The 10,508-nt window shown below is 42.9% G+C and overlaps 1 protein-coding gene across 1 annotated transcript in view; it reads right to left on the bottom strand.

Annotated features, from left to right (window-relative positions):
• Positions 1-428: 428 nt before the first annotated feature.
• The window catches only part of slit1a (slit homolog 1a), an 84,049-nt gene continuing 73,969 nt past the window's right edge, over positions 429-10,508 (bottom strand). Inside the window, exons 25-37 of the mRNA XM_079249388.1 lie at positions 7,984-8,055; positions 6,848-7,011; positions 6,636-6,760; positions 6,438-6,535; positions 6,222-6,361; positions 6,022-6,115; positions 5,776-5,913; positions 5,454-5,682; positions 5,239-5,369; positions 4,987-5,141; positions 3,854-4,142; positions 2,093-2,304; positions 429-2,003 (exon numbers count right to left, since the gene is read on the bottom strand). Coding sequence (XP_079105514.1) covers positions 1,765-2,003; positions 2,093-2,304; positions 3,854-4,142; positions 4,987-5,141; positions 5,239-5,369; positions 5,454-5,682; positions 5,776-5,913; positions 6,022-6,115; positions 6,222-6,361; positions 6,438-6,535; positions 6,636-6,760; positions 6,848-7,011; positions 7,984-8,055 — 2,086 coding nt within the window. The 3' untranslated portion in view covers positions 429-1,764. The remainder of the gene's footprint in view (positions 2,004-2,092; positions 2,305-3,853; positions 4,143-4,986; positions 5,142-5,238; positions 5,370-5,453; positions 5,683-5,775; positions 5,914-6,021; positions 6,116-6,221; positions 6,362-6,437; positions 6,536-6,635; positions 6,761-6,847; positions 7,012-7,983; positions 8,056-10,508) is intronic.

Below are 10,508 nucleotides of genomic sequence, written 5' to 3'. Positions count from 1 at the left end.
AAACATCTTGGCTTTTTACTCTACAGGAAAATGCCTTTAGATAAAATAAATAGAAAGAAACACAGACTCTCATGAATTAGATGTAATATTCACATGGAAGACAACATATACAATATTAAACATATTACTGAATCAATACTGGCTCCTATACAACAAGGCCAACCCGCTGCTGCATTTTTGGACAATTAATGTAATTAATACCTTGTTGGAGAAGGTGAGATCAACAAATAAAAACACCAACTGAATGCTCTTCCACCAGTCTCAACACTTTCAGAAACAGACTTACTCCTTAACATAGAAAAATACTATACCAAAACGAAATATATATATATATATATATATATATATATATATATATATATATATATATATATATATATATATATATATATATGTATGTATGTATGTATGTATGTATGTATGTATGTATATATATATTAGAATCTGTTAGGCATTTCTATATAAAGGAGTTGGGGGTTGGCTAGGGGACCTAAGGGAGTAAAGATTACAACATGAGAAAAAAATGATGAAAAAAAAATATATAACAAAAACAAAACAAATCATAGAAATAAGGACAAAAAACAGGTGATTTTGTTCTGTATTAACATTTATAATGACACGAAGAAGCTCAACATTTTTGTTGGCAAACTTTGCTCCTCACATGCAACAGCTTGCACAAGTTTAATACTGCAGGCATCAACGGGAGCAGGGTTATTCGGTCTCCTGCTCAAAGGGGGCAGGATCGTGGAAAACATCCTAACCCTGAGGCTGATAACCACCGCTGGCGCCACGCTTTGTTTGTTGCACGGACAAAGTACAACAGTCGCGCATCACAAGCCTCTCTCAAGCCGAGCTGTGATTGTGTGTGTGCCATGCATGTGTGATCATGGACTTCACAGAGGTGTATGACTGTTGCTTTCAGTGCTGCTTGTCAGTGCAGTCTATATTTGTAGGGAGTTTCTATGTTACGGTCACACACAGCAAAAAAAAAAAAAAAAGAAACCACTGTGACCTGGACCACCGAGCCTCGAAGTCATGAATTCTGCACCGGATTATGTGCCGCCCTAAATACCTAACATCCTCTTTCCTTCTGTTCACGTCTACAAGCGCATATATGTGTGGATGACTGTATCCTGTGGTGGAGAAATTGCTACAGCAAACGGAGCGCAGTTTCAGCTCAACCCAAACCGCATCCAGCACAGTCCAGGTAACCCAGCCAAGCTCAACTCAAGATAGCCTTGCCAAGTCAAACGGTCCAGCTCTCCACTTATCCCTCCCGTCTTGTCTCTGTCATTCTAAGCCGGAGTGGACCCCACTGTTCTCACTGCCTCCATGAAGTACAGATGGAATATGGTGGCTGAGCCATCAGAGGCCTCACAAATGGATAAGGAATTCACATGGGATAATTTGGGCTGGAAGGATGCTTCACTCTGAATGCAACACTGATAAAATCTCCGGACCCCTTGGAACAATGCTGCAGATACAATGGTTTTGTTGCTGTTGTTGTCACTTTGACGTTGTTGCTCATGATGTTGGTTTCTCTGTTTTACTGTAGGTCACACACCCTCTGAAGGGGACGAAATGTCCTATTTTACAAACACTGTTGTCCATAATATATAGATAGAGGTTTTATATATATTCTGTATAATTTCTCTTTCTTGCTTTCCCTCCTCCACTTTCCTGCAGTCTTCTCTCTCCTTTCTTTCCTTCCTTGCTTTCCATCTTCTGCTCTGTGGCAGCAGCACAAAACATGAGTGAGTGCTGCTAAATGCAGCCCACGCAGCCGCACTTGATGGTCTTTTCCACTTCCTCGCTGAAGGAAGTTCCATCACTGCATTCAAAGGTGTATTTCCGGCGTTTCATCCGCTGGCTGGCGCAGCAGGCCCCTGCGTCGCAAGCCCCGCTGCACTCCACCCAGGAGACCATGCGTGTTGTCTGGCAGATGGCGTACCCTCGCTGCACCTGGTAGAAGTCTCGCATCGGCTCCCCTCGACACTCAGACTCTTAAGGCATAGAAAACATCCATTAAATTACTTCACCATTTTACTGATGTTTTGAGTATGTTTTTACAGTTACGCAGCACAAAACCGACCTGCATCACAGAGCTCCCCAGTGTATCCACTTTCACAGTGACAGTATGCATCTCCTGTGTCTGAGATCTGGCAGCGGCCATGTTTGCAAGACAGGCGGCGGCAGGGGTTAAACAGCTCCCCTTGTTGGTTACACAGGGCGCCACGGTAACCTTCCTCACACTGACAACGATACGACTCAGCATCCAAAGGGATGCACTTTCCATGGACACACCTAGTTAAAGACAGCAACTTCAGTCATATAAATACATGACAGGAGATACATGAGAAAGAAGGATAACTTTTTTTTTTTTATCCTTCTGACTTAATAGATGTGACTTCAGTTTGCATTATGAGGTGGCTCAGTTCAGGTGATGATGGTTATTACACACATATACACACACATTGATCAGGAAGTGATGAATGTGTATATATTTAGAATTGATTCAATATTTACATAATATAAAAACAAACAAAAGAAGGAATGTTGAAAAAGTTAATATACATTAAAAATGTAAAACAGAAATGTGCTGTGTATGATATATCAAAAGTTAATCAAATTAATTTAATATTAAATGGCTTAATTTATATACTATATAAATATTTTAGATATATTTTATGAAAATGTATTATTTATTATTTGTATAGATAAAATATATGATAAAGATATCAAATAAAATATATTAAAAGAGTAGGTTAATAAATCAAATTAAGTAAATGTGTAACAGGTAAATATTGTAGAAACTTACTTTAATTTAATTTCTGTAGAAATTTTAGGTTGATCATAATATTTCAGTAATAGTTCATTTAATGTGTCTATCTTGATAAAGTACTTGTGCTTCTTTGTACTAAAACAAGGAGAAATGCAGAGTTTTCATTATTTACAGATTATTATGCTGTTAGTTCAGCAGTCCAGCCCTCTGGAGATCAGATTGTGCTTCATGTGGCCCTTAAACTAAAATGTAAATGGAAACTCCTGGTTTAGAGGATATTTGTATGAGAAGATTTACTACAGGTACAAGGTAAAAACACACAAACACACACACACACACACACACACAAAAAACCCCCCCCCAAAAAACGCTGAAATGTTCTTCTGTCTTGCATGCTTCAGATTTAGATATTTTCATTTTATATACATCTGTTTGGGTGAACTATTCCAAGTCAACAATAAATTTTAAAAAAATCAATCATGTCCTCACAATTATGAATATATTTAGATTCTGCAAGTGAACAATGAAACTATAAGACTGGAATAACTATATTATTATTTTTCCTTGAACATGGAAAACAGCTGATATTTGTTTGAGTACCTTTGTTTGTATCTGTGCAGTTTGAAGGCAGCGTGTAATTTAGTCTAACAGGAACTAAAATATCATTTCTGACCTGTCTCACAGAGACAAATAGCATAAAATGTACTTTTCTTTAATTAAAGGTCTTAAACAGTCACATCTTTAGAGAAAAATGTCATTTTGAGGATAAAGTAATGTTGAAGCTGGATTTAACATATTCTGTTATGAGAACATTTATTATATTGTCATAGTCATATTTTACCTTTCAAATAGTCTATTTGTGCATTAAATAGTAAAAGTATAAGATATGTATTTTGATATTTTTATTTATTTTTTAATTGTTTTAATTATTAAAACCAAAAATCTGAAATTATTATATAAAAGCTCAGTCTGTTCATTAACATGAATAATGTTCATTTAAGAAAAATTGAACGACAGAAAAAACTGAAAGAAAGCATCCATCTCGAGTCTACAGGTTGCAAATAGACATACTTGCTTCCCTGGCAGGGGTTTAGAGCCGGCTGGTCACAATGCGACCCGCTCCAGCCTGGCTGGCAGTGGCATACTGGTCCCTGGGCTCCATCAGGTTGGCAGATGCCATGAACACAGTACAGCTTCTTGCAGGGCTCGCAGCCCGGTACCACGCCAGGTTTCATCTGGGTCTTGGTGAAGTCTTGGAGCTCATTGTTGATGTATAAGTTCTGGATGCAACCATGGAAACTGGAACCATTCTGGATCTGCCAGAGACGGAAAGTACCAGAGTGGATATCCACCGGCATACCTGGAGAACGAGACAGGAAGGAGGTGTTTATATGTGTGAAAACATGCATGCTGGTTCACAAACAAACAGCTAACACAGGGCTGGCATGGGTGTAATGAAGAGAGCTGTTTTCAAGCACGAGTGTCTCAGCAGTGACAAAGCAAATGAAAACTTCTAATGTAACTTTTGTTTTGCATTGGCACCCCAAAACATCATTCTTGAAACAGCGGGCAGGAAAAGGAGTAGAAAAAAAAAATCAGCTGTGGTGTTGCATGAATAAAGAACAGTACAGCACAACACAGTAGAGACAAAGTGCACAATTTCTAAGCCACTCCTGAAATAACTGTCTGTCAGCCCAGTTAGCCCAGTTTCTAATAGCCTCCAGTTTCGTTTTAAAATTTTAATGCCAGACTGTAAATGTCAAGAGTGGCTGAGTTACACAGTAGAAATAAATACGGTTATATCTTGAGCAAAATAGTTAAATGAATGCAAATACAAAGACTGTGTCTGTTAGTTTCCGTGATGTGGCCACTAGAGGGCGTAGTTTATGTGCCATTAAAAACACCGTAGTGATGAAGACTGCTATGTGGTGTAATATATGTGCCATTACAAATGTGTGCGTGTGGCTTTTTGGAGGTCAATGCATATATATGCGTGATCATGTGTGGCCTCTAGCAAACACAGTCGTGACTGACAGGTGGGATGGTGTGGGTGGAGGAAGGATGGGTTGTAGGGTTGCATGGTTGACGGGTGGGACTGGTTGCGGTGGTGACAAAGCGAAGGGGGAGGGGTGGTGATTGAACAGTAGTGTAGTAGTTAAGAGTGCCTGCAGAGGAGGGAGGTGTGTTCTGGAGAGGGCCCCTACCCCCCACGTATAGCGGCGCCTCCCCGTTGAGGGGCCGCACCGCCCCAAAGCTGTCCATTGTGGTAGGGAGACCCCCGTCAATAGACAGGTTCACCATCTGGTCGAAGGTCACCAGCTCCACTGTGTGAAACTGACCATCATTGATAGTCTCAGTACTGGTGGAGAAATAGGAAGATGGGACGGAAAACATGTTCAGTTGACTGAACACAGAATGAATCAACAAATCTACAGCGACACAAAACATCACCATACCTGTAGATGGCGTGGCCTGGCTGACTGCCGGGGTCATAGCTGACCTTAACATGGCCTTGAAAGAGTTCCACAGCAATATGATCATTGTCTCCATTGTACAACAGGATGCCATTGTCCTCAGCTGTGGACACCTGCACAGAGAGGAGTTTTGTGTAGGATCAAAGACTGATTCAGGTCTCCGAAATGTGTCAATACAGAGAAGTTACTCAGTATACCTGCAAGGTGATGTTAGCTTGAGGCCAGTTCTTGAGGTCAGACAGCAGTAGGTATGAGTCTCTGTCAATGAAGTTGACACTGACCAGCTTTTCGCAGCGCGGCCCCCCAAACTCAGGAGGACACTGACAGAGAGCTCGTCCACCTCGCTCCACACAGGGGGCGTTGTTCTGACAGTCGGCAAGCTCACACAGTGACAGTGGAGACGGTGGAACCTCACACAACTGACCACTATAGGCGGAAAGTAAGGGATGATTTTTTAGTTTTTTATTCTTTTGGGAAAGTGTTGCACATGAAGAGGAAATGCGCTAACCCTCTTCTTACCTGTATCCTTCAGGACAGACGCAGGAGTATCCATTCAGCTCATCCACACAACGAGCTCCGTTCTGGCAGCGGTGCTCCTCGCAGTCGTTGTAGTCTATGCTGCAGTCATCCCCAACATAACCAGGAGAGCACACACACCTACAGATCAAAAAGACAACTATGAAATCAGTTTGAACACACACAAATCCACCTCCCAGTCTCTAACATTTGCTGCTGTAGCTGGAACATTTGGCAACAAACACTCACTTGGGTCCAGACGAGGTGATGAGGCAGGTAGACTGATGTTGGCAGGGGTTTCGTCCGGGAGCACACATATCTTCCAGTTCTTCGCACATCTCCCCTGCACATGCCCAGACAAAAAGTCAGACAATAGTTTCTCTTTACACAAACAAACAGTTCTGGTCTAAACCAGCACTTCACCACTTTAAATCAAACTATGCAATAACCTGTGTAGTAGGGGGGACAAAAACAAGTGTAATTGTTGACGCCATCGATGCAGGTTGCGCCGTTCTCGCAGTCGTTGTCTTCACAGTCGTCAACGTTGATTTGGCAAGTGGGGCCCTCCAGGCCCAGTGGACAGGTACAACTGCAACAAAACACACACCCTCATCATGCCAAGCTCCAAGTTGTTCAGAGCTAATTCTAAAGCTGGCATTCCTCACCTGTATTCTTCCTCATCTTCGTCGCTCACTTGGCAGGTTCCTCCGTTGGCACATGGGTTAATCACACAGGCATTCAGACCTGTCTCACAGTTCTTCCCCTGCGACACACAGCAGAACATAATGTTTTGTAGTTTGCCGAAAGAGATGAACAATAAAGTTTTGTTTTCGAGTGGATATTCAGTATTATGTCAGTCCTACTTTGAATCCTGGAGGACAGCTGCACCTATAGATCTCCACCAGGTCACTGTGGCAGATGCCGTGATTCAGGCAGGGATTGGACAGACAAGGGTTGCATTTGGCCAGCACTGCAGTGTCCACCTCACCTGCAGAAATACCACAAGAATACAAGTTTATTCTGCTGTACGTAACAGAGCTGACAACTCATTTCCGTGTCAAAGACAAGAACCAACCTGTGCATTCAAACTTCTTTGCAGGTGTAGTGAGTAGCAGTTTGCCCTCCATGCCCTGTGGGCCAGCACAGCGAGCAATTCCAGGCTCTTTGTATCCAGTCTTCACCCAGTCAGACAGCCAGCGCAGGCGACAGTCACAGTACAAGGGATTGGCACCAATTGCCCTGATTTTATAGATAAAACAAAAAACAAATCTCTTTTGAGCTGACGTCTGGCTGAGTCGTTGTAGTACACTTTACCACCAGCAGGTGTCCCTAAAGCCTCATGAAAATGAACGGGGACACAAATAAATCAGTGCATCTCCAAGAATAAAATATATATTTATTTTACTGTTTAACAATCAATGCCACTTTATGCCATGCATCATTTGAAGGAGTGCTGCCTAATTATAGACTAAGGCATGAACAGAAGGCACTCTAAACCACCTCTGTCGTGGTGGTCATGAATCAATGGCCCTCTGTCCTCCTGCTGGATGCACAAACACTCTTAAATCGATGCTGTTCCATTACGGTGGAACACAGGCTCATCTTTCAGGCTGGGCCAATAGCTGACACCTGACATCTGCTAACATGAAAGCCACTTGACTGTGACTGCGGATCAATGGCTTCCCTCCATCCCTCCCTTTCACCCTGATTTCACGCAGCCTTGACTCCTGTACTGCTTTCCACAAAATGTCTTTGTTTAGTTCCCCCTGTCCTCCCTTCTTTCTCCTAAGCTCTGACACTGATTGGTCAATTGATCTATAGGTGATGAGGACATCTACGCAGGATGGCAGAGGGTAAAGACACTTTTTGTGCAGTTTTAAAATATACACAGCGACTATGCACCACACAAAAACTGTCAGACATATATAAACAAACCAAACCCACAGACCATGGAGAATGTGTGTTTCAGGGCAGAGGGGTCAGTGTTCTTTTTCTTACTGATTATGGGAGGGCTCAGCTCACATGGAGCAAGTCTAAGAAGACAACAGACAATTCACTGAGTCACACTGCTGGACTGTCTGATCAGACCCCCCCACCCCTACACCTTAACATCTTTGTTTACATTTAGTAGATTTAAAAAAACTCAGATCTAGGAGCATATTTTGTGACATGAAAATCCGCAGAGGCATGCAGTTGTTTCTTTCCACTTACAAATGGGAAAGTGAAGCTACATCATTGAAGATGCCATCCGGAAGCTCAGAGATTTCATTACCATGGAGAGACCTGAGGGGAGGAAGGAAGATGACAAGAAGACAGTTAACACGGTTCATCAGTGGAAAACAAAATGCTGTCATGTAGTACCTCTGAACAGTTCCACTTGAGTCACAGAAAATGCAGCATAGGCTAAAGATCTCGACTTTGTAGGAGCGAGTTGTTGCTTTTTCTCTTCTGTGACAGAGCATTTCAACAACATCCTCTTGGAAAATTTAATTTTTCATCTGAATGACAAAAAAATTAACCGTGAAAATTTCTTTTGCCGCTGCTTTACTTCGCTTTCCATTACATCAAACCAAAAATATCAGCAAAACTGTTGAGGATATATTTTACTGTTGTACATTTTAACATGTTGTATTTCTGGTCCGGCTCTGTGCAGCTGGCAAAGATATGAGGCTCTGTGAGTCTGGAAAAGGTTGGTGTCAAGTTTCTATGTGTCTGGCTGGCAGGCCCCACAAGGGCATAGAGTGAGGGAGAGGTGTGTAGCTGCTCCACATGTTGGAAGACAAAAACACAACTGTAATCTTGTGTATGTGCAGATAAAAGAAAAACACAGATCCGTGTGATTTTGTGCACGCACACTATTTTGCATCTCTTGTCATCTTCCTAGTTGTTCTGTGAGTACCATGAAGGGTGACAAGCCTTTACGGCCTAATGGCTTGGTGATTGATGACTGCCATAATCTGCCGGGTCATTACCACCTCAAATCCTCAGCTGACCACAAGCTTATGTTACAACAGCCCAGTCCACTTTAACAAGCCACGACACAACTGTGATCTAAGCCTGGATGAAGATGTCTGATGAACACAACAGGCTTAACTTCTGTATTTGATCTGCTGAGTAGAGCTGAGTGGTGGACGAGCCCAAGGAAAGGATGCAAAGAAGGAAGCTGGTCAGTGGAAGGATGCAGAGCGCCACAGGGAAAATATACAATGTAGCCTGTTGGAGTAAACATGTTAATTAGCATGTGTACCGCGGAGAGTGCTTATTAGTGTAAAGCGAGTGGGTGGGTTGTTGTAGTCAGAGGATTGGGAGGCCGTGAAGCCAGCAGCAGTGTGGCAGAAATCTCGTGGGAAACAGGAGCCAGAGAGTCTCTTGGAAGAAACCTGAGCTTCTCTCAAACTAACATTCAGATCTGACTTTTCTTTTTCATGGCTCTACATCATCGCACCAGCTCAGACTGCATACTCGCTGGCACAGCTCTCTGAATTAAACTGACAAAAAAATGATGACTGGCTGCGCAGGCTGTCCAACTAAACTGCTTAAAACTTAACTTGCAATTTTTATTCACCTGCCACAACGAAAAGATTTCCAGTCATGTGAGTCGCATGAGCTTCCTGGCAATGTTTCAGCTTGTTAAATTTAAGCCTTTTCCTTCGTCTTTATCACATTCACATATCAGGTTTTTATCCCCCCCCCCACAGGTTGCCCCTCTAGCCGTGGCGGCCACGCCCTGGCGCTGTCTCAGCTCACACACCTCGCACCTAATACCCAGCAGGCCAATTAGCAGTTTATTAATCTGCTGCTCAAAACCACAACCGTCATGGACGCACACAAACACTTACAATCCCACTACTCACAATCACACCACATCCATGCCAGGCTCCGACCACTGGCCTGTTTGAAGAACTGAGCGTTAATGATTCTTCTCCTCTTTACTGCTGTGTAAAGCCAGAGGTGCAGCTTTACGAAGGCTTTGGCACCTCGGCATGTGCGAGCACACATGAGCGCGTCCCGCTCCAAGCCGTCTTTGGCATCCATTTGTGGTTTCGATGAAGCTTCTAAGTTTGAACTTTGAACCCATTGTGGGGTCTTAAAATTGAAGTTATTAAATGGAGCTCATTGTCGCTTTGGGTGCGTTGCACCCCCACAGACTTGCTTGGTAAAGAAAAGAAAAGAAAAAAAAAAGAAAAAACACACCAGCATGGCACCAGTTGACATTTAATGGGAGGCTTATGATTGATCACATGAGCAGTAAAGACATCAAAGTCTTCTGCTTCATTTGGACTCCCATCTGACTGAGACAAGAAGGTAGTTCAGGCGCTGTGTGTGTGTGTGTGTGTCTAGAGTTTGTGTACAGCTCTGAGCCTGCGTGGGGCATGTGTGGCGGGCGGCACTGGGGAAGGGCCTCACATGGCGGAGGGAATATTTTAGAGGCAAAGGTGGCGTGAGTGAGTAAGAGCAGAAATAACGGACACAGCTTCATTAGAGATCAAAGCTGCATGCTCGGGCTAGCAAGGCGGCATCAGCTAATGATGGCCAAGCTTCATTCTCATTTAATGCTAAAAGGGCTTTATGCTTTGTGTCTTATAATGATGGGGGGGCACCCTAAAAGGAGGCTTTGTTGTAGCTTTGTTGTCAGTAGTAAAAAAGTGTGCCTGCTATGAGCACACATGGAAGGTTGAGAAACCAACTCCCACACACATGCTAACAGGCACCGGGTCGGTAAACGACAAACATGA

The sequence above is a fragment of the Telmatherina bonti genome (genome assembly GCF_933228915.1).
Source record: "Telmatherina bonti genome assembly, chromosome: 11".
In the NCBI taxonomy this organism is placed as follows: domain Eukaryota; kingdom Metazoa; phylum Chordata; class Actinopteri; order Atheriniformes; family Telmatherinidae; genus Telmatherina; species Telmatherina bonti.
This window is presented reverse-complemented; position numbering and strand designations above follow the sequence as displayed.